The sequence below is a fragment of the Drosophila grimshawi genome, unplaced genomic scaffold, assembly GCF_018153295.1.
Source record: "Drosophila grimshawi isolate 15287-2541.00 unplaced genomic scaffold, ASM1815329v1 contig_1369, whole genome shotgun sequence".
In the NCBI taxonomy this organism is placed as follows: Eukaryota; Metazoa; Arthropoda; class Insecta; order Diptera; family Drosophilidae; genus Drosophila; species Drosophila grimshawi.
Genome location: NW_025062891.1, coordinates 4,271,199 through 4,294,755, shown reverse-complemented (window position 1 = coordinate 4,294,755; position 23,557 = coordinate 4,271,199). Strand labels below are relative to the sequence as shown.

The 23,557-nt window shown below is 40.1% G+C and overlaps 5 protein-coding genes across 5 annotated transcripts in view; 3 read left to right on the top strand and 2 right to left on the bottom strand.

Annotated features, from left to right (window-relative positions):
• The window catches only part of LOC6559850, a 32,704-nt gene extending 28,780 nt beyond the window's left edge, over positions 1-3,924 (bottom strand). Inside the window, exon 1 of the mRNA XM_032734627.1 lies at positions 3,726-3,924. The gene's annotated coding sequence lies outside the window, so the exon portion shown is untranslated. The remainder of the gene's footprint in view (positions 1-3,725) is intronic.
• Positions 222-3,670, top strand: LOC6559849 (mitotic spindle assembly checkpoint protein MAD1). The gene is made up of 4 exons (XM_001987308.2): positions 222-408; positions 479-2,115; positions 2,186-2,463; positions 3,364-3,670. The coding sequence occupies exons 1-4, from the start codon at positions 282-284 to the stop codon at positions 3,569-3,571; spliced, it is 2,250 nt and encodes a 749-aa protein (XP_001987344.1). The 5' UTR covers positions 222-281; the 3' UTR covers positions 3,572-3,670.
• A 1,348-nt stretch (positions 3,925-5,272) lies between the features above and the next one.
• On the bottom strand, positions 5,273-7,828 carry LOC6559037 (conserved oligomeric Golgi complex subunit 6). The gene is made up of 2 exons (XM_001987307.2): positions 6,837-7,828; positions 5,273-6,779 (listed from the first exon to the last, which is right to left on the bottom strand). Exons 1-2 carry the CDS (start codon positions 7,768-7,770, stop codon positions 5,836-5,838), a joined length of 1,878 nt encoding a protein of 625 aa, XP_001987343.1. The 5' UTR covers positions 7,771-7,828; the 3' UTR covers positions 5,273-5,835.
• A 252-nt stretch (positions 7,829-8,080) lies between these two features.
• On the top strand, positions 8,081-9,345 carry LOC6559036 (SAP30-binding protein). The gene is made up of 3 exons (XM_001987306.3): positions 8,081-8,298; positions 8,357-9,105; positions 9,181-9,345. Exons 1-3 carry the CDS (start codon positions 8,200-8,202, stop codon positions 9,302-9,304), a joined length of 972 nt encoding a protein of 323 aa, XP_001987342.1. The 5' UTR covers positions 8,081-8,199; the 3' UTR covers positions 9,305-9,345.
• Positions 9,346-11,344: 1,999 nt separating this feature from the next.
• The window catches only part of LOC6560622 (serine/threonine-protein kinase N), a 42,567-nt gene continuing 30,354 nt past the window's right edge, over positions 11,345-23,557 (top strand). The window contains exon 1 of the mRNA XM_032735327.2: positions 11,345-11,417. Within this exon, the coding sequence (XP_032591218.1) occupies positions 11,397-11,417 (21 nt within the window). The 5' untranslated portion in view covers positions 11,345-11,396. The remainder of the gene's footprint in view (positions 11,418-23,557) is intronic.

Genomic DNA, 23,557 nt, shown 5'->3' with positions numbered 1-23,557 from the left:
TTTATAAAGGCTGTTCGCAAGTATGCCAAATACTATATCAAAGTTTATATCAAGCATAGTAATGGGGTTTGTTTAAAGTTGCCGCCACATGTTACAGCAGTGCTGCCACTCTGCTAAGTCCGCTCGCTTTCCAACACTGCTTGCAGTTGTGATTACAATGACGCATCGCTACTGCTTATCGAATATTCGTCGAGCTACCACCACTAATACTGTCGGTCTTTACAAATTGTCAGGGAAATATTTACGGACGCAAAAGAAAATATTGATAAAAAAAAAGTATAATGGACGACATACGCAGCAGCTTAGACAACATCATGGAGCGCTTCAACGATAGCATAACACACTCGGCGCCAAAGAAGCTCAGCTTCGACCGGCTCTCCATGTCCTTCACCGAAGACTCCGTCAGAGGTAAGCCAAATAATAATAAGAAGAAAACACAATTTGCAAATTAGTAAAACTAAAATTGTATACCGAATAGTGCCCAAGAAGCGACGCATCGACAACAGCCTGGACAATAGTTCGCACAATGTCAGCTTCAATTTGAGTTGCACATCGCAGAACAACTCGTTCAATGATCCAATGGGTCCTTGGCAGACGCGCAAATTGCGCGCCGAATTAATTGAGACAAATGCGATAATTTCGCAGCTGCAGGAGCAACTCGGTCAGCAAACCAAGGAGCAACGTGCTCAGCTCGAGCTGGCCGAGAGTAAATCTGAGGCGTTGAAAAGACAATGCGATTACACAAGTGCCCGTCTGCTGGAGATGGAGCAGCAGCTGAAGGTGCTGCACAAGCGGGAACATACCGCCCGGCAGGAGGCGAATACTGCCTGTGCTGAGCTCGCCCAGCAGCGCACCAAATACGAGACGGCGCTGAACCGTGCGGAGCAGGAGAAACTGCAGCGCGAGGAGGATGCACGCCAAGTGCAGCATTGCATCAGCAACGAGCTGGGCGAATACAAGCGGATCAGCGAACGTGCCGAACTCCAATTGCAGGCCACCCAAACCGAACTGGAACGCATACGTGTGCGTCACGATGAGTACAAGGCGAGTGCCGCCAAATACGAACAACTCCACGCGGATTATCAGTTGCAGGAGCAGAGTCTCAGTACTGCAAATGCCCGCATCAAGGAGCTGGAATATGAAATCGAATCCTATGCCGACTGGAAAGAGGTAACCAAAACGTCGCAAGCTCGCCTGCTTAGCGTGCCCGAACTACAAGCGGAGGTGGATCGCCTGCGTACGCACAACAAGCACCTGAACACGCTGATTGGGGAAAAGCTGCTGCTCGAGGAGCAGGTGCACGACTACAAGACGCGGCTGGATCGAGAGGAGGGCGCCCGAGCCGAGGCGGCGGCGTTGCAGGTGAAGCTGACGCATGTGGAGCAAGAGCTCAAGGAGTGGGTGAAAGTCGCCCAGGATCATTGCCTGGCCAATACGCTGGTCAGCCCCATGGCGCTGCGCACACGCATCGAGCAACTGCTCCAGGCGGACATAATACGCGCCGCCGAAAAAGGCCACTCAGAATCGGAGGCAAAACAGCTGCAGTCGAAGCTGCGCGAGCTGGAGCAAAAGTGTGCCGTTTATCTGAAGAACTTTGATGACATGAACATCGTGCTGAAGCGCCACAAGAGTCTGCGGGAGCGTTTGCAGCGCAAGCTGATGATTGTCTGCAAGGAGCGTGATTTCTACAAACAGCTGCTGGAGAACTTTGACAAGGATCTGACGAATTCGACAAATGCCACGCACACAGCGGACATGACAAACGATATGCAGATACGCTATCGTGTTGAGGTGCTCGAGCGCACCCTGACCGGCTACAAGGAGATGTGCTCCACTCTGGAGCGTGAGATGCAAGCGATGCGTCAGCATGAATCGCTCAGCGATCCGACGCCGGGTGAGTTTGGCTACGAGAGCGTTAAAAAGGAGCTGGACACGCTGCGCATGGAGAACGAACGTTTGCGACGACGCAAGGATGAGCTCGAATTGGAGCTGGAGCATCGTTGTCTGCGCGGCGACTTCAACATGGGCAACTACAAGGTGCTGCATCTCACTGAGAATCCAGCGGCCGATGCATACGAGGCCACCAAGAACATTGTCGAGAAACTTCAAGCAGAGGTGAGCAAAATGAATGACTCCCTTACACAGGAGAGAAGTTTTTTAAATTGTTTTGGCGATCGTTTTACAGATTGAGCGATTGAAGCGTCGCAATCGGAAACTGGAGGAGGAGAGCAACGAGCAGACGCAGTCACGTTTCAATGAGACATGCAGCTCGGGTGGCGCCGGCGGTGGCATGACCATGAACTTCAAGGAGTTCAATCAGCTGCGCGCCGAACTGGAATCGGCCAATGGAAAAATGAAGAAGATGAAGGAGTGCTTCAAGGCGGCCAGCAAGGAGTTTCGCGATGTCTGCTATATGCTGCTCGGCTATAGAATCGATCGTGTCGGCCCCAACAGTCATTATCGGTGCGTATTTTAAACGGTGTATATATATATATAGATATATATATTATATGTAATCGCTTGTGGATATTAATTGCAAATTGCATTTAACCAGACAGCATTTTAAGATTACAAATATTATTTGAAATTGAAGGTTTGCATTTAAAACAATTCCTATTTCGGAGAACTGTTGCCAAAATTGTGAATATTAATTGCTGAAAGTTCTATTTTACTTGTCGTCATTTTAAGATTGCTTCTTATTTTAAGTTTAATACTTGCTAAAGATCTCATTTAATACAGTTTCCATTTTCTGAAACCTGTTTTGAATAATAATTGCTAGAAATTCTATTTTACACATATTTCAAATTTCATGTTTGCCAAAGAAAACTTTTGTATATAGTAGATATTAACTGCTGGAATTTTGATTTTAATGTTTAATTTCAATCAATCAATTTAAGACAATACCTTTTTCTAAATTTAGAACAGTTCAGTCACAAATTTTTATATTTTCAGGCAGTTTTAAATCGTTGAAATTAATTTTTAGTTTAAGCAATTTGTTGATTGAATGAAGAATGGAAACTGTAATATGCAAGCTAGAACTTTATATATCTATGAATAGTTAAGAATTTAGAACACTTTCAGAAATTCTTTCAAACACTTTAAAGATTCTGTAAAAAATCTATTAAACTGTACAATTCGTAGATTGAATAATAATTTCTATAATGATTTTGTGTAAAATGTTTTAAATTGCTGTTCACTTCACATTTCTGCAAACTTTAATATCCAAGCGAGCATTTTATCATATTATATATTTAATTTATATATATATATATATATATTCGTTATATATTTCGGGTATATTTAATTGTTTTTTTTTTGTGAGTCACCAAACTAATTGCGCATTGTATGTCTATAAATAAACAGGATTTCCAGCATGTATGCGGAGAGTCCCGATGACTATCTATCGATCAGTGTGAATGAGTCCAACTGTTTGGCTCTGTTGGAGTCGCCGTATTCGCAGACCCTCAAACCGGCCATCGATCAGCAGCTGGCAGCCAATAACTCATTTCCCGCTTTCTTTGCCGCACTCACATTGGAGCTCTTCCAGCGTGCCACAGTCACAATTACCTAAAAAAGCAGCAGCAACATTCACACACAAACACACTCAAGCATATTGTATACTTAATATTAATTTTCACACTTAGCTTATAGACACATAAATACATAGAAATAGCATTTAAATGATTTATTTATTTCTATATATTATGCTTTATATCTGAACTCACAGCTTCCGTACGTAGCGCGATAAGAAGACTTTGGCCGGCAGAATTCTTTGTGCCTCTCGAGACGCGAGACGGGAGGAGAGAGATAGAGAGAGAGAGAGAGGACCGTCTAGGACTTTGGCCAGTCGAGGGCGCACTGTCAGCGTTTTGGCCACAACATTTCTAATTACCAATTACTTTCGGCCGTTCCGATAAACGACGACGAAAAATTCTTTGACTAATGAAGTGCGCTCAAAAGATTTGCGTTATTTGTTGCTGGTTTTTTGTTGGTGTTAAATCGTCGCGATAAACACGAAAACCGCCCACACTTTTGTCATTTTACCGATGAGGTTTTATTTTTGTCGATTTTTGACTTTGTCTTTGGCTTTCTTTTATATTTAATTATTTTTAGGTTGGTTTGGCGTTTTGCTTTGTGTGATAAGCGCGCGATTTGCACAATTGGCGAGCCGCTCAAAAGGCAAACGAAGCGTTCTTCTATATAGAAGAAGAAGCAGGTTACTATATACTACTATATATTCATATATGTAGCACATAGCATATATATGTATGTGCGACTTAAAAAGCTATTGTGCATTTTGAATGGGCGCGAAAAATAAACAAACAACAGAATAATAAGTCGGGAATGGAAACTCAGCTGAAAGCGAAACATAAATACACTGGAAAAATAGACGAGCATCTGAAGTAGAGCTATGTAGTAAATGCTAGCAAGTATTTAAGCTGAACTGTAATTAGTAATAGTAAATTATTAGTATTATTAGTATATTCTTGCTAGCGTCAACTGTTCTTAATTTTATTTGAAAACTTTTGAAAATAACTAAAATAAAATCTAAAAGATTTACTTGATCTGCACTTAAACAATGTTTAATTATTAATCATTTCAGACATTTTAAATTATATATAGTAGCAACAACTCAAATAAAATATACTATATAACTTGAATCCAAGAATTGTTTATACAAGACTCAATCGATATTAATTAATTAAATAGAGTTAAGCAACAAGGAGTACATATTCATACTTTGTTTGAGTATGGCAAATTTATATTATTTTAACTTTAGGATGGTTTTTATAAGAGCACTGCATTGAGTGTCCACTGTACTTGTGCTGCTCAATTTCACAGTCAAATAAAGCTAATGCCACAGCTCAAACGCTTGCTAATGCGAACAGTGGATAATATCAGTTTTCAGAACATGGTATTATATATATAGGTTGGGTTAGGATGGGATAGGTTAGATTATATTGGGTTACGCATAAAAACCTACTCATTTACTCTCGTATTCGGATTCTAATTTCAGCAGAATGGAAAAGTTTACCCAGGAGCCGAAGAAGTGTTTTGAACATTCTTCTTCTTTGAGTCTATATTTCTACAGCATAGGAAATAAATGAAATCCAAATCGTATTTTTATATAACACTTATTTATTATTATAAATGTAACTCTTCTATATTTTCATATGAAAATTGCAATTTACTTTAAAATTCTTCTTAAAAATAAAAAGCTTTTTAGTTTTTGTAAATCTGAGCCTGCTTTGAAAATGAAATCGAAAAACTCTTTCGATCTTGCAAAATGTGTATTCAAAGCAAAAACCATTTTTTCTGCAAATTCTGGAGAAATCTTTTATGTAAGCATTCAGAGTATGCTTAACTTAATACATTTTTGTTTATTAATTATAAATAGTACTCTATTCAAATAAATATTACCAAACACTACACTTAAGCGCAAGAATTGTTTATATTAGACTCAAACAATTTTAGATAAACAGACCAATATAAGGAAATATGCAACATTTAAATGGTATCTATGTAATGAATATGTACTGTACTAACAGTAGTATCGAAAGATTGAGTACTGCTTATACTAAAGTTTGAAAATAATCAAAAAAGAAAACTGTTTTTGAATTTGACTTTAGTGCAAAAAGTTAGCATTTGGTTTTCATTAGACGACTGTATTGAATGCCCACTGTACTTGTACTTGTCTGCTTAATTTCACATTCAAAGAGAAGAGAAGAAATCCATACAACAATAAATTAAACAGATACATTTATATTGCATAGAAGATATATATATAGATATATTGGAATACGTATATTAAGCTGATGGATGTCCCGCTTCCAATTAGTTGGCCAAGATGCGAGCAACCTGATCGGGCGTCTTGTGGAGCAACGCCTCGGGCTGCTCAAAACCATTTGCGGGATCATGGACACGCTCATAGATCTGCTTGTAGATGGCCACGATGACATTGAAGGAGCGGCGCTGAACTGTGCTGCGATGCGAGCTGGACATGATCAGCTGGACCTGCGGCAGGAGCAGCACATCGGGCAGCTGTAGAAACGCATCCATTTTCGACATGAATATCTTCAACAGATTCGTCTCAATTTTGGTCTGATTGCTCTGCAATATGGTGTAGATCGGTCCCAGATTCAGATTGGCCACCAGCGAGGATGCCTGCTCGGAGGTGAGCGTGTCCAGCTGTGCATCCGACTGGGCCTGCAAGCGCTCCACCCGCTCATCCATATACTCAAAGACAGCCAGCGTGCTCTGCATGTGATAGAGACAATTGAGCAAATAGACAGCCATATCCACTGTGGGTAGGTGGGCGGCGCTCTCCTGCACCGACTGCAGCAGCGGATCAATCACGCACGTCACAATCTTCGTAATGTCCGCCTGGCGACCATCCACCATTGTTGCCACCGACAGGATCTCCTTGAGAATGTTGAGGAGTCGTGCCACACTCGGCGGCGGCACCAAATCACGTTGTGGCGGCTCCAGCGCCAGACTGCTGCCCGCTGGTCGCTGGAGGACGCTGCGCACCTGGCTGGCCAAGGCATTTAGATAGATCTGCTCACTGCTCTGCTGCAGCTCGATGAGGCACTGCTCGAGGCTGCCGCCTTGCACCACCTGTTTCATGATCTGCTGATAGAAGCGCAACAGATTCGAAATGGTGAACAATACGATGGTATCCGGCTCCGAGCTCAGTATCGTCTCCACGCGCACCTTGAGCGGATGACAGACGCCATCGGCTATATAGCTGAGCGCCTTTTGCATTTGCTCCGATATATCTGAGAAGGAGATTAGGGATAACAATTGACTAGAAATCGCTGATAGCATTTACTTACCGTGCTTATCGCACTTCTTGAAGAGCAGCGTCAGATTCTCCTTCTCGTTGGGTATGCTCTGGTGCAGCCAGGCGAACATGTCGCCAATGTAACGCTTGGGATCGTGGGCGTGCAGCTCAATAGGCTTGGGATTCCCGCCGGGACCACCTTCGGTCAAGGCCTCAATAAACTGGCGCACGAGCACAGCACGGCGTGCAATCGCATACTCATCGATGACATACTTGAAGAGCACCGGTCTGTCCTGCAATCGACTCATGGCCTCCACGATCAGGGGGCCAATTTCATTGTTCTCCAGATTGCGGCAGTGGTTCTGGGTCCAGCGATAGAGGCGCTCCAGTGCGCCCTCCTGATGCAGCGTCATCTCCTCCATGATGTCCAGAGCGGCCGTCTGATAGCCGCACTGCATAAGCAGCCGGCAATCTGAATGAATCGACTGCACCCGATCCAATACCTTGAAGAACTCCGGCACAATGGGCGCATCCTTGGCGCTGCCATACAGCAATTGGTGCTCCGGCACGCTGAGCTGAAAGCGTGTTAGAAATGCCTGCGCAATTTGCTGATGAATCTCCAAACGTTCCCGCTCCTCCTGCATTTTGTTTGTCTGCTCGATGAGATCTTTGGTCAGCGCTTTCGATGTCTCCAGATCAGTTTTCATCATTTGCACCGATGTGGCCATCGTGTCCAGATCCGTGCAGACAGCATCCAGCGTCAACTTCACCTCCCGAAATGCCTTCAAAAAGTTCTCGTTGATGCCAACGGATCGTTGCTCGATTTGACTCCGCAAATTTCGGCGATTCTGCAGCGTATTCTCTGTGAAGAAGCTGGACAGGCCATTCAGGGCATCCAATGTGTCCTTGTCCGTTTCGAGGCGCGTCTCCAATATTTTATTGACACGCTTCTGTATGCGGTCCTGATCCTCTTGGACGGCGCTCATTTTTACCTCTCAAATTGGCGACGTCAACAAAACAATCTAGACTCTCACACGTTTATACGTCACTTAATCGACGACTTATGTCACGAAAACGAGATGATAAAAGAGTGCGTTACTGTTATTGTAATTATCTATAATAAGCAAGTGTCGGATGGTCTATATGTATTACATATGTACATAAATAGCTTTTAAATAAAATATAAAGATATTGCGATTTACATTAGTTTGTGATTTGCTTCTCATGTAAACTTTGCAACAGCTGATACACGCAGCGCTGCCAACTTAGCGCATACCATAAATATACACGCTTCGCAGTGAATGGCTAAGCTGGAAAGAAAAAAAAAGCAAAAACTGCGTAAAATAAACACAAAAATTGCAATATTTAAACCAATTTGCCATTTATTTAAGTACGGATAACAAATAACAACTGCAATGAGCCACTCTGCCCTGGCCAGCTTGACGGCACAGTACACGGACTCGGACAACGAGAGCGACTCCAGTCCAGATTCACAAAACTCAACAGCGTCTCAGGTGGGAAATTTAACTTAATTTCTGAAATTAATAATTATAAACTTAAATATGCCAATAGGTAATTATACCAAAGCAGGCAACTCCGACGCCTTTGACGCCCGCTAAGCCGGATGCGGAGCCCGCTAAAAAATCTAAGAAAAAGAAGCCGTCAAATAAATTGAGGCGTCTAGTGAGCTACCAGGATGACACCTTAATCTCCGACGAAGAGGAGGATCATGCGCACGAGTCCAGCGAGGAGGAGGAGGGGGAATCGTCCTCGTCTAGCGATACTGCCAACTCGGAGGCGGAGACGCAGCACGAGGAGAAGAGTCGCGCCAAGGGAGGCGAAGGCGGCGCCGAGGCTCGCGTGGAACGCATGCACGATGAGGCTTCCAATACCTACAACGCCGAGGAGCGTTCGGCGGAGAGTTACGAGAAGGATCCCAAATATGCCAAATACAAATTTCAATTGCCGCCAGAGCCGAAGGGGAATCCGCCGCCAGAATTGGTGGCAAAGATCACGAAAATGTATACGAAAATGCGGCAGACGAATATGGACATGAATCGTGTCATTCAGGATCGCAAGGAGTTCCGCAATCCCAGCATATACGACAAGCTCATCAGTTTCTGCGACATCAACGAGTTCGGAACGAATTATCCGCCAGAGATTTATGATCCGCTGCAGTGGGGCGAGGAGAGCTTCTATGAGGCATTGTCTGCGGTGCAGAAAACGGAGATGGTCAAGCGACAGAAGGATCGCAAGGACATGGACAAGGTGGAGCAGGCAACGGCCCTGGCCCGTAAAGTGGAGGAGGAGGCCAAAAAGCGGTAAATAAATCAACACAAATTAAATAAATTCAATTGTTTTCACATCTCTAATTTGGACTTGTTTTGCATTTGCAGCAAATCTAAGTGGGACCAGCCGGCACCAAAAGCAACCCTTCCTGCGTTGACCACCACGGTGACGGGCACCAAGGGCACCGTTATATCAGCTTTCGGCTCACTGCCCAAGAAACCAGCTGTCTAATTTTCAACAACACAACTTCCGAATAAAAACTACTCATAAAATGCTTTTGTATTTTGAACTGCGAGCAAATATTCGTGCCGATCTCTGTGATCTCAAACGTTTGCCATCTCTAGCGTGCACATCGATAACACTAATATGCCATATGAGCAGTTTGTAAAAAACATCTTATATATGCGTATACAAATGCTTATGAAATAAATGGATTTGTTTCAACTGTTTTCAATGTTGTAAGTCATTTACAAATATGTTAAAAAACCGCGCAGCAGCGTATCTTTAAAAACATGGTATTTTCATTTTGGTATTTTTGTGCAAGAGGTTCTTCGACATTTTAGCGCTGTGTCAAGTGCGGTCACACTGGTTATATGCTCGAACGTCGTGTCGTCGCCGTTTTCTGTTTTTAACCATTTCACATTTTTTCGTTTTAAAAAAGTCAACAAAGTGTAAATTTTATTGCATGCAACCATTTAAAATAATAAAGACAACTCCAATCGTTATGATTTGAATAAAAAGTGTGCGTGAGATAAATATTCCATTTGTTGTTTTCACATTCCTCCAAAATACACAACAAGAAAAGAAAACGAAGCGAAATGTCGACAACGCAGCAGCAGCAAACGCAGACGGCAAAGAATTTGATCTGAGCAGCGCAATTTGTATGCTTGTGTGTGTGTCTGTGCGTGTGTGTGAGAGTGAGCGAGAGCGAGATTACAATTAAAAATGTACGAATACGAGTGAAATTTGTATAAGATAAAGAAGATGAGGAAGATAACCAAATACACTCACACACAACACACACACACATATGTAGTACCTATAAACAGAAGTATTGAAATAATGAAAAAGTAAAGCGATTTAAAATTTAAGTGTTTATATGCGTTGTGCGATTTTTTGTTTAGGCAATCTTGGCCGTGTTATTATTTCAAGGTGCCTGCCTCATTATTTAGACGCCATTACAATGCAACCGGTATTAAACTGCGTGCCTGTTGCGGTCTGTCTTTCTGTGTGTGTGTGTGTGTGTGAGCGACTGCGAATAAGTGGAGTGGAGCGAGTGCGACAGAGAAGGGCGGCGCAATAGCATATTTCCATTTAGCTGCGCGAGTAGCTTTTTTTTTACCGCCACTCTTCTGCTGTTGTTGCTTCGTGCTGATTACGATTGGTTCTCCTCTGTCCACTGCAGTCGTCCGTCTCGTTTGTCCATCAACAGCCGGTGCTTATTTATAAATTGATGCCGCTGCTGCTTGTTATGTGACTTGCAGTAAAATATCAGCAGCACGGATAGAGACAGAGATAGCAGCAGCAGCATCACTAAAAAAAAAAAAAAAAATTTTTTCAATTAAATCCGCAAAATGCTCAATTGAAGCTAATTTCTATGAAAGTTCCCCACACAGATTGTGTTTCTATTGTGAATTTCTCCTAGCAATTTATGCATATTGAGTTTTGCATGTAACAACAACAAAAAGGAAATTCACCGCGTCCTCCATTTTATCCGCAACAATTGTTAAGCGTTATTTCAATCCCTCTCTCGCTCTTGCATTCTTCTCGCTTGCTCCTGCGCCACCTGTTTGCGTGTTTGCTTTGCATTGTCGTCACATTTCCAGTGTTACCATAACAACAACAACAATAATAACAACTATTCTATTCAATATCGATAGCAAATATAGCAGAAAGAGAGCGCTCACTATAAAAGCACAGTTATTTTGGCGTCAGGTGTTAAAGTGTGAACAACATATATAAATTATTTGAGCTAAAGTAAACAAACCAAAAAAAAACCCACGAAACCTAAACCTAACGAAACGAATAAAAGAAAAGAAGCGCAAAGTGCGTTTGCTCGTCGGTCTCTCTCCCTCTTTGTGTATCGGTGTGTGTGTGTATGCGTGTGCGTGCGTATGCCGTATGCAGGTGAGTGTATGTATGTGTGTGTGTGTTTCTCTCTTGGCGACAAAAACAATAACAGCAAACTGATATACTAAAAGAGGAGCAGCAGCAATAACAACAACAACACACAACGAGTGATTCAACGGAGACAACAACAACAACTAGAACAGCACCAAGAACAACAACAAAAGCAACAAGAACAACAACTACAAACTAAAACATGTCGGATTCATATTATCAGGTGAGTCGACGCCACAGATAGGCCGCATTACATGGTCACTTGTGTTTTTTGTATTTTTATTAAGTATTTTTTTTTTTTTATATACATATATATTTTTTATCAGCTAACATTTAGTCCCGGCACACACCTGTTGCCAGCTACACACACTTAGTTGTTTGTGTGTGCACGGAAGCCAGGAATTTCCGGCTCAGCTGACGCACAGCAACTTGTGGCATATCCTTAATATGCCACTTTACGTTACATTTTCCCTCTGCCCCCCATCCCTTTCCTGTGCGCAACGAACTAGCAATAAATTGTAGTTGCCTGCTCCCAAAACAAGGTGTTAAACAAAAGTTATTCTCTCGAATATATAAAAGCTCGAGCCGATTTTTATGCGCTTTGACACCTAAAATGTTAAATTTAGCTGTGTGTTATCGGGTATATGCTTCATGCTAGACAAAACTGTAGTGTTTACCGTGGCTTATGCTATTTGCCATTATCGAATATTGATTATGAATTCGATTTCTTATCTTATTATACTCTGGACTGAATCCATTGAAAATACGAGGAATGTGTATAATGAAGTTGTGCTTAATATGCAGCAGTATTATATATATATTTATACACATTAAGTATATACATTCCTGACCAGTGTCAACCCTCGAGTCAAAAATGGCCTCGGTTTTAGATACTTTATTTGGTTTGTAAGGTCTCGTTTATCATTAACGATATAAATCGATTTGCGATTGTGAGAAAAGTCTTTAAAAATTGAATCAAAATCACATTGAAAATACGTAAGTTTCTCAAAGTATTTTCATATTGAATAAACTGCTTTTAACAGATGCAGGTAATTTCTCTGTGGGGTTGTGCAAGCAGAGAGCAGCATGATAACTGAATTGAGGTCAAATACGTAAATACAATTATTCTGCAACTAACCGAGACTTATGCGAGGGACAAGAGAGCTCTGTTTTAATAAATGCAATATATTCAACATTTACGTAGTGGGTATCCCCTAGTCGATCCAACCCACAATATGAAAAGACAAACATTTTTGGGTTCTGTCCCTGTCGGGATAGGGGGATTTCCCGCTCATGCCACCAATCGCCGCAACCTAAACTAACCTAACCCAGTCTCCTAGTTGATCTTTCTCGACTAGAGTATTTTTACTTGTTTATTTTTTCTCAGAGAGATTATTTTACAAGCAAGACTTATGCCAATAATAATAAATAATTTTAAAAGCGAACACACTAAAAAATTCCCAAATTTCTATTTTGCTTTCAATAACACATCTAATGAACATTTTTATTTGCTAAGCGCTAAGAATGATTTGCATTAGCCCAATTACTTTTGGACTTTTTGCACATGCTGTTCATCTACATACACATAGCAAATAGTACAATGTTATTATTGTTATTGTGGAGCGTTAACAAACGACAAATGACATCATTGGAATTTTTGTTGGTCATTTTTTTCTCGCATGCTTAAAAAAAATAAAAAGTGTGTCTGTTGCTTGTGCATAAAATGTCAATTGGTTTAAGTGCGTGCCCCACTGAGTAAGCATGTTTATTAATAGCACATACACACACAGTTGCAAGTTGCAAGTGTGTTTGTGTGTGTGCGTCCGCGTAATTAGACTGGTGTCAATTAAAGAGGCTGCCTTATCAGAGCTAATGCGCTTATCAGTAAACAACGGCGGTTGCTTGAACGGGATTTACAGCACGTTCGCATCGTTAAAATTGCACTAATTCAAATTTACTACTGCTGCTGCAAGTCATTTATTTACAGTTAAACAGGCAAGCAAGCACACATTAAAAGGTGGCAAGAGGGTTATGGGCTGGCGGAGGCAAGCCTTATGTCATTGGCCGTGATTTTCAAGGTGAAAATTCATAAGTCACAAAACGTATTTTGTTTTTTGTTTTTTTTTTTTGATTGCAAATTACAAATGTGACTGAGAAGACTTGAAAGGAGAATAAAAATTAAGAAAACCAGATTGTCATTTGCAGTAGCTGTTGGCCAGCTTTTTTTTTGTTTTTGAAATTCCCATTTTAGCCATTTTGTGTGGCCCGCGTGATGCACCTGAAAGCAACTGCAAGTGCAAGTTGCAAGTTGCAAGTTTTGCCTGCTCTTCTTGTCTGGATAACCGGTTCGTCTCCAGGTTTTTATTTATTTATTCTTTTTTTTGTATTTTAGTGGTGCACCAGAACAGGGTCAGGCCATTTTGAATGGGCATCATCGGCCTGGCTATCCATTCCTGAGGAAGGCGAATGCCATATAAAATAGCCCCATTGAGTAGTACTTTGTGGTCCTTAATTGCTATAGTTATTGTCTGTGCAGTTGTTTTAAAAATAGTTTATTGAATGCAATTTCTAAAATTAGTCCCAAGCTTTTAGTCGTAATGCAAACAGCTTAATAAAAAATACAAAAACGTTAATGATAGACTATTAAATTTTTAAAGCTGATTTTAGTACAAGAAAATGTTCGAATTTCATTTAAGGGAGAAACTGCTTGGAGGTGCAGTTTATTAGTTTTTAAACAATAAGAAGATTTTTCATCGATTCAAGGACTCTTTGCAACCCAGAAGGTGGGATCTACAACCAATCTTTCCGAACTATCGAAAAACTATCGAATATATTCTCTTCAGTATTTAGGTCAAAGGTCTAAAAGCAGCCCTTTTTAGAGAAGCATGCACAACAGGGCCTTGAAACACATATTATTTAAATAAATATTTCAAATATGAATCATTTTGCTTTTGTTTTTTACATACAAATGTTATTCAAAGTTTCTGAAAATTGTTTAACATAATTTGACTTTACAGCGCTGTCTACAAAAGTATTTCAGCGCTTCAGCAGCGTAGTTCAACATGAAATACACTCTGTTGTTAACAGCGCTGAAATACTAACAGCACTTCATTAGTTGCTTAAATAACTAAATTCTGTGCACTTCAATTGGCGAACATGGGAAAAGCTTCCTTTTTATATATTTAACCTTCAAGGCACTGGCAACAAAGCAATCAAATATGGAAAACAGGAATTATTAAAATAACCTCCATATAAACCCAGTGAGAAAACAGCTGATATAATATTCATAACATGAGTTTTTTGTATTATTGATGCATAATATGATGTTGCTGAAATAAAACACTTATACATCTTAGTAAGAATAAATGCTTTTAAATCCCAATTATTAAACCGCATATAATGTTATTAAAATGCAATTTTCTTGCTACCTTCCACGTCGTCTAAACTTGGCTATTTGCAATGCAACTACTAACTTGGTCGTCGGTTCTTTGAAACGTTAGCCAGCAATGTTAATTTGCTTAAGAAATTTGCAAATGGAAAATGCCTAGACAAATACTTGACCACCCATTGCCACAGAAATGTTGGCAAGCAACAAAAAAAAAATAAATAAATAAAAACCAACACACAAACAAACTGAAACGAGTCGTCAAGTGTCGCGTGTCCTGACTGCCTACTGACTGTCTACCTGTCTGTATGTCCAACTGTTTGTCTGTCTGTCTGTCTGTGTGCCTACGTCTTGGCCACTGACAGCCCGTCAGTGTAAATAAAAGGGCCCAGGGGCTGTCATTGAAGAGTCTTATCAAGAATGCATGCGGCAAGTGGCAAGTGGCCTAATGCGTTTTGTTAACTTTTTACCTGGTCAAGTACCAAACATTGAGTATATCAATTAAAGTTTCGTTTGTAGCTCGCTAATAATTTCCTTCTCAATTTTCTACTGTGTGTATCTGTTATGATTGCCACGCGTTTATCTAACAGTTGCAGCTGTGTGTATCTCGTGGGTTGTGTCTTGCATCTAGCGCGCTGATTAAAGTGCGGCGTCTCTTTGTGCCAGTTATGTTTTTGTTTTTGTTTTTCTTCTTCCACTTTACTTTAATTTCCTTGATTTCTTGATTTCCGCGCAAAAAACTTGCAATGCTTTCAATCAAATTCAATTGTATCTATTTATTTGTTGTTGTCGGTTTGTTGTTGGTTTGTTGTTTTTGGACACTGATAAGGTATCACAACAACTAAACAACTTGGTTACAGCACAGGCAACAGCAACAGTAACCATAATAATCATCACGATTTGTGTATGGAAATTTTTAGCTGCGCAAATGATAAACCTGTGACCAGTGTCCAACTAAAAGATACCCTCTAGTCAGATTGTTGTGACTTAAACATTATCTGATGAAATCGTCGAAAATGATTTTTTTTTTACGATTTGCAGCTAATAATTTGAAAGTTTATAAAATTACAAAATGATTACTGATTTTTATGAATTGTTGTGAAGCTGAAGAAAGTAGTCGAACCCACAAGCAATCTGTAACGAATATATCTATATAACATTGTTATCCATAAGTCATTCTCTTGATCGAGAATATATAATAAAGTGGAGTAAGGTCACAATTCTACACTACCTTCTCAGCACGTTTTGGCTATAGGGTATATAGCTCAAAAGTTCGCCCAAACAAACAAATTATGCATCATTTGTTGCACTGCATTTGTAGATTACTCGTTAGTCTATTCACATTATATTATATTTTATATTAATATATATATATATATATACATATATATAAATATATAGTCGTCTTGCCGTTATCGTCTTTGTAGAACTTTCTACTTTGCCAGCATTGGCGTTTAAATTTAGCTTCAACTTTTATTTTTTATATTATATATACTTAACTATATAATTCCAGAGGTTCAGAGATTTGCAAATAATTTTTATTTCCAGTCTCACTTTTGTCTCGCTCTTTCTCTTACCCTTCTCAACGTTTTATTTTCCTTATTACTAATCGATAAACGTTTAATAATTGTTACGTTTAATAATAACATTTAATTTAATTGTTTTTTCCCCAAATCCTTCCAATAATTGTAGAATAATTTGAATTTTTGACTTTTTAGAATTATTACATCCGTTATTTTATTTTCATTAGTTTTTCATTTTAAATTTGAATATAATTATTCACTTTTAATTTTAAATTTAATTAAAACTTAACTTAGTTGACATGAAATAAATAATAACAAATTAATAAATATATATACTTATATATATTAATATAGACGTCCACAGATTGGACTCTTCTCTTTTTTATTTTATTTCTTACTCTTATTATTTTTTTTTTTTTAATTTGAGTGCTGTTTTTAGTCCACATGAAATAAGTAAATCAATAATAAATTGAGCAATCAAAATGTGTGCAACATTCACAGCAGCATCTTGTTAGTGAAATTACGGATTTGAGCCTGCTTCATCCTGCAGCTGACCGCAGTCTGTGATTGAAATTGCTGTGTTTCTCCCCTCTTAACGGAAACTCATTTACAATGCAATAGATTTGTTTTGTTTTCCCAGTTGAGGCATTGTTCCTCTGTATACTGCTGCTACTGCTGCTGGCTGGGGGCCAAAGAAAGTAACGCGAGGTCGTCAGACATTGAAAATCATTTAATTAACTTTGCCGTTGTTGTTGTTTATTGCTTGTTGCAGTTGTTGTTGTGGTCGGTGTTATATCACATTCATCTCGATGCTGCCGTGTTTTTACTGCTTTCTGTTGGTTAATTCAAAATAGCAGAGAGACAGACCGATTGTCAGACCGACAGACGACAGGCCGCCTTCTGCCTTGGGCACATTTAATTGCTGCAATTGATGAGTTCAATTGCGCAAATTGCTGCGCTGACTTTTGCCGCGCTAAGCAACAATAACAATAACGACAACAACACCAACAGCCGCTGAACAATGGACACTAAGCTCTGCTCTGCTCGCTGGTTAGGTTAGGTGGGTGTTCAGGTAGCCATCTGTCAAAAGTCAACTGTCAAGTTGCGAGTATTTTGAGTACTGCATTTCCAAATTGAATCGGTTACTGTTTCGCCAAACAATACTTAAATTCTCACAAAATTAAGTACATGTATCAAATTGTATATGAAACACAGAGTATAAGAGAAAGACAGAGAGACAGACAGAATATCAGAAAGAGAGAGAGAGAGATAGAGAGAGAGAAAGAGAGAAGGCAAAGAGAAATAGAAAGCCAGATAGAGAAAATTCAGCAGAGACAGTCTTATAATAAGAGATGAAGAAGGGTTATGAAAGAGAGAGAGTGGGAGATAAACTGCAGGGAGTATACGATTTTTATTAAAAAGGGTATTAGAGAGAGAGAAAGAGAGAAAGACAGAGTGAGTGGAGCAAACCAAAATATTTTAATGTAAATGGCAGAAAGGGTATGAGAGAATGACAGCAGGAAAGACTGAATGAGAGAGGGAGAAGTCTGCAAGAGAGAGGCAGAACTTTAAAAAAAAGAGAGGTAACTCGGGGAAAAGAGGGAATCGAAGAGAGTCGCGGAATCAGTGTGAGAGAGAGACGGAGAAGAAGTTTGAAAGAGAGAGGTGAAAGAAGTTTGACAGATTGAGGAGTGTAAGAGGTCTGGACAAGGGAGGTGTATGAGACAGTCTTAAGAACTCTGAAAAATAGAGATATTAAAGAGAGAAAAAGAGAAAGACAAAACAGACACATAAGAGAGAGAGAGAGGCTTAAGGAGAGGCACAAGAGATAAAGATATGAAGAGAGGCAGAAACATCAACATTATTATCGGAAGAATCGATCGAAAGATTAGATTTAACTTGTTACCTTGGATCGAGATAGCCGTCGGTGAACCCAAAATATGTATTTATATAATTGTTGCAAAAAATAAAATATACTTCGAACCTCGGACTAAACTTTAAATGTCAACTGATCAACTCCTCCAATTAAGATATCCATTCGTTCGTAATTTGATTGGCATTTGTTTATGCTTGGAATGTTAGCTACCATCTCTAACAAATTCGATGCTGCTGTAATAAAAATAGTTGAGAATCGCATTTGTGACACCAAATTCAAATCAGTGAGCCCGAAAATGCAATGCAACTTGCAATTGCGTAGCTGGAAAATTGCGTTCCATTTCGAATGGCATTCTCATTCCCAATTCCATTCTCATTGGCATTCTCATTCCCAGCAACAACAACAACAAGAGTTGAGCTAGTTGCTGCTGCTTCCTTTTCTCAAATTTTGTTGTTGCTGCTGGTGTAGCAACTAGTTTTTGAATTTGGCACATGCAGGTGTCCCCAATTATGTGGCAGTCACGAAAATTGGGACAACGTTAGCTGCCCGTTTGCCAGTTGGTGTTGCAAATTGAATATGGGTGCCACAGAAACGAGTTGCGAAAGTAGAACTTGTCTAAACTTGGAATGCGACAAAAGCAAAAAAATAAAGTGCTGTTGGCCCAAAGTCAAGTGCATGGGTGCCAGTTGCAGTTGCAGGTAGGGTTAGGGAGTCGGAAAACTAAATTTTCTCTAATTGTGGCATCGCGCAAACTTGCAACAGTTGCGCACGTGCAGCTGCCGCTATTTCAGAGATTGTTATTGCTTTGTTTGTATGTTTTTTTTCTTGTTGTTTTGTTTGTTGGCTAATCAAGTCGGGTGTCCACCTTTTTCGTAAATCATTGCTGCTGCTGCGTAACATTGATTTCTATATAATTTAGCAATTTTCACTTTCACTCGAGAGTTCAAAACGGCCAAATAACGTTTGCTGCTGCTGTTGCCTGCATTAAAGTGCAACAACAACAACGACGACGACAGCACCAAGGGGGCAGCGCCATAAAACATTTTTCAATCAAACGAACAGCATGTTAATAGCATAACAGCGACACCATACGACTGGTGTTAATGAGAGAGTGTCAGAGAGTGACAGAAGGAGCAGGCAGAGAGTGAGAGAGAGGAACAGCGGGCTGAGAAGCGTGCCAAGCAGCAGCGCTTGCAATTGTTTGCCAAACGTCACCTGCTAAACAACAACAATAACAACAGCTTTAACAGCGACGGCGGAGTAACAGCGCAGGCAGCAGAGTAGCAGCGCAGGCAATAAAGTAACAGCAGTAGCAGAGCATAAGCAGCAGCAGCAGTGGACTAATAGCAACAGCAACAGCACAGCTTCCGCTACCTCAGCCTCTGTTGCTGTCTCTGTCGCTGCCTTGCACTCTCTATTTCTCTGTTAAAGTTTTGCTGCTGATGCTGCTGTGAACACTGCAGCAAGTGTTGTTGACCGCTGTTTGCTGCTCTCAAAATGCCGTTGCACATTGATTGAATTGCAACAACTATGGCAACAACAGCAGCAGCATCTATTTGTCTATGTGTGTGTATTTGTTTTTGTGTCTATGCCTAATCACATTACGTGTGTATCTAGCTGATTCTGTGGGAATTGCTCTGATTTTTGCTTTTGTTTTGAGTGCTATTTTTGCCTAGGCTAAGCTTTTACAGCTTTTAATGCAATTAGTTTTTGCAGCAGCAGCAGCAGCGACTATTCCCAGCTGAGCTGAGCTGCTGCAACTGCTTGCTTTCCCATCATCAGCAGCAACTGCAGCAGCGTCTGTTTAACTGTAATTGTATATGTATACATACCTACATATATACCGTTAGCTTTTATAAATTAATTAATCAACGCTTTTGCTGGTGTTAACAGGGCGTGCTGCTGTTGTTGCTGTTGCTGCTTCTTCTTTTTCTTCTTTAGTGCGCTTTAAAACTTGATCAGTGCTGCCAACCCTATGCAATGAGAAATGTCTTAAAAATGCAGAGGCAGCCAGTTGGAACGAAGAGGGGAGCGTGGTTGCTGGAGATGGCAACTTCTGCTACAATATTCTGTTGCAGCAGCAGCCATTGTTGCCTTTTTGCCATTGCGCCTTTTCATCTGCCTTTGCATTTGCCGCCTTGTCATTGTTGCTGCAAGACGCTGACTTCCCACAGATTCACACACAACACTGAAGACACAAGAGTTTCCCTTTCGTTACGTGACAGCGAGCCCAACCAACAAACAACAACAGCAACTCCGCAATAAAAGTACAATCACACATTGCATTAACTGTAACAGAGATGATATGCATGTGTGTGAGTGAGAGAGAGAGAGAGAGAGAGAGATGCCAACACCCAAACATAAAAACAAGTCAAGCTAAAAAATCAGCATATCGCCGCCAGGCAGAAAGAGATCTTAACTCTTGTTCCGCCGCATTGTTCTTACCCCGTTGCCACATATATATATATATATATATATATATATATATATATATGTATGTATGTATATGGTATACCTATATTTATGCATAATTGACAGGCGCTCATTTTCCGGCCCAATGCGGCGGTTTTCCCAAAAAGCAACCATTTTTTCTTTTTTATATTTATGCAATTTTTTTATGTTTTTTTTACGTAGTATTTGCACTTTTCCTTTTTAGGTGTAATTATGATGGAACTGGTACTCGTAAGCCTTTTTATTATGTGTTTTTTTTTGGCTTATTGCGTGGCGACATCGAGTTTGTCAACCTCAAAAGAGACGCGTGGGTCTTGGCGGCTAGTTGCATGACGCATCTGTGCCGGAAAAGACAATAACAACAACAACAGCAACAGCAACTGAAAACCTAGTCAATCAACAAAAAAAAAATGAAGAAAATTTTTATATATTTGCTGCGCTTTTGGCTTTTTGGCTTATCAGCTGCTGCTGCTGCTGCACTTGGCATTGGACAATCGTTTGTGTCTTGTGTGGCACATGCGACATCCGGTTTCGCTGTTGTTGGCTGTTTTTTTTACGTTTTCGGTTTGGCTCGTTGGCGATTTCCGTTTATTGACTCGTAAAAGACGCAGTAAAGCTTGTTAAATGTCACAGAGTACCGTTTTCTTGCAATTTAGTTTCCTTTATGAAGTTTTCCGTCTGTGTGTAATAACGAACAGCTTTTGTGTGTCATGCAAAAATCATAATGTAGCAGCTCGAAAATTCTAACGGTTATTTTGCAGCCTTGCAGCCTGTTCTTGTTCTTATTCATGTTAATGCTTATGTTATTATGTTCGTAATTCTGTTAATATATTGTTGAATATTTACTTGCGTGCAAAAAAGATAAGCAGGAAATGAATCCAGCTGTTTTGGGCCAAAGATAAGGTCTCGTCATGTTATATAACAGTAATAAATTATAGATTAGATACCACAATGGGGCAATGCAGATTTCACAACCTAAACTTGAGTCTATACGAATAATAGCCTTAGTACTTAGCCAACACCACTGGCCGACATATCCCATGGGGTCAGCATATGCGTCAGGGCTTTTAGCCATATTAAGTGTGGGGTGATGAAGCACCCATATCCCATATCTAATTAGCCAGACACTCGTCATTGGCATTTATGTGGCTTCGAGACTGTTGCCTAACAACCCCTTTTTGTCTGTTTATTTTATTCGAAGAAGGGTGTTTTTTCTTTGGGTATTTTAGTCAGTTAGTCTTTGGTTTTTTTTTTTATTTTATTATTTTTGTTGGTTCATCAGGTGACAGAGAAAGTCACGCTTTACGGATTGCTTCTAATCGAAGCGGCGCCATGCTGAGCCTTTTTTCGGCTTTTCATTTCTAGCCCGTTATGGCCGCTTTTGTGCTTATGCAAATGCCATTTGGCTTATCTCATCCAATATGGATGTGATAATAAACAAAAAGTTGAATGTAGTTGAATGTTGAATGCTGCTTAAATGTGTGACAGTTTCATAATAGCACCCAAAAAAACAAAAAGTTGCAGTGAGAAATGTTAACCCAAAAAAGCGAGTCAAAGAAAACACCAGAAACAAAACCAAAAAAAAAAGAAAAAGAAAAAAGAACAAGCGACGCTGTTTAACAGCGACCAAGAAATGTTAATCAAACATAGCTGTACAATTCTAGGAACTGGCACAATAAAAGCCACTCAGCAACAGCAGCCAAAGCGCAGCTTAGAAGCAGCATGCAAAAGAAAAACCAAAGAAAAAAAAATGTTATTATAATAACAACAACAAGAACACTAGTACAGAGAAGCTGGCGCACGCGCAGGCCAATTAACAAAGGCGGCTGAGCTTTGCTATGCTGGTAGCATTGTCGACGTCGACGTCAACGTCCAGTCATTCATTGAAGCATGCAGAGGGAGCGCTTTGACTTTGCTTTCTTTGATGCAGTTGCGCTCGCTCCACTTTCGCCTGTGTTTGTGTGTGTGTGCAAGCCACGCTCTTCTCTTGCTCTCCAACCAAGTTATGTTGCTCTCTCAAGCCATGCTATCGTTGTGAATGTATGTGAGTCGCGCTCCCAATACGTCGTTGCGCTCGCGCATGCTCAGCTCGCTCAGCTACTGCTGCGGGCTGCTGCCTCTGCTGCTGTCGTTTCGGGCTTTGGAGTTTCGTTTGTGTGCTTGGCGCTCAGTTCGGTTTTAGACGCGTTTGAAGCCGGTCGTCGTCCGCACTCCACTCAAGCGTACTGTAATCATTTGTTATGGTTTTTTTTTGCGTAGAGTCGCGTCGTGAAAGTCTGACAGCAATTGCATAAATTTCGAGGTGTCTCCCCGAATGCGCGCCTCTTTTTCTCGGTGACGCATAAGCGCTCGCCGTGAGCCACGTTTAAAGTGTGCGTGTGTGTGTGTGTGTGTGTGTGTGTGGACAGTGTCAATGTCCTTTATTTGGTGGAACAACGCCCCAACATCTTGAAACCCTTTGGGATTAGCCGCACAACCATATCATCATCAAATATTTTGTTGCCGTTTATTTTTTTGTGAAACGTAAGTTGCTAAACGCTTCGACTCGATTTGGGCCATTTATTTTACATCTTCTTCTTTAATAATTAAGACAAAAGCGTACAACAAGAGCAACAACAACAAACAGTTACAAACTAAAAAATACCGCTTGGGTGAAATTCCATTTCTCTTTTAGTTTTGTTTGGTGTTTTTTTTTATTATTATTTCTTTACCATCTTTGAACGTTTATAAAAAGTGAAAATCAAGTGACAATCAATTAAAATTCGAGACCAGGCACCAAAATAAAATATAAAAAAAAATAGGAGAGAAGCAGACAACGAAGCCAAACGACCAACAACAAAAAATCGATTTTCAATTTCAGGCACTCGCTTCAGTTTCTGTTCTAATTTTGTCACCATTTTTTTTTAAATTTTGCTACGTTCGCTTGTTTTATTTTTGTTTTCTTACGTTTACGTTTTTTTTTTTTACGTATTTTTTAGGTACTTACGCTGTGAGGCTTAACCTAAATTCATTTGTTGCATGTGCTGAATAAGCAAAAACAAAAGAATATGTATATAAAATGACAGAAACTAAAAAAAACTTGCACAGAATCGAAGAAAACTAAAAAACTTTTCGATGTACTTGCGTCG

Excerpts from the sequence above, each read along its gene's own strand:
- LOC6559849 (XM_001987308.2), top strand. The coding sequence starts at position 282 with ATGGACGACATACGCAGCAGCTTAGACAACATCATGGAGCGCTTCAAC. Across the intron at positions 409-478 it reads CACCGAAGACTCCGTCAGAG|TGCCCAAGAAGCGACGCATC; the intron begins GTAAGCCAAATA and ends TATACCGAATAG. Across the intron at positions 2,464-3,363 it reads GGCCCCAACAGTCATTATCG|GATTTCCAGCATGTATGCGG; the intron begins GTGCGTATTTTA and ends ATAAATAAACAG.
- LOC6559037 (XM_001987307.2), bottom strand. The coding sequence starts at position 7,770 with ATGAGCGCCGTCCAAGAGGATCAGGACCGCATACAGAAGCGTGTCAAT. Across the intron at positions 6,780-6,836 it reads CAAGAAGTGCGATAAGCACG|ATATATCGGAGCAAATGCAA; the intron begins GTAAGTAAATGC and ends TCTCCTTCTCAG.
- LOC6559036 (XM_001987306.3), top strand. The coding sequence starts at position 8,200 with ATGAGCCACTCTGCCCTGGCCAGCTTGACGGCACAGTACACGGACTCG. Across the intron at positions 8,299-8,356 it reads AAAACTCAACAGCGTCTCAG|GTAATTATACCAAAGCAGGC; the intron begins GTGGGAAATTTA and ends ATATGCCAATAG. Across the intron at positions 9,106-9,180 it reads GAGGAGGAGGCCAAAAAGCG|CAAATCTAAGTGGGACCAGC; the intron begins GTAAATAAATCA and ends TTGCATTTGCAG.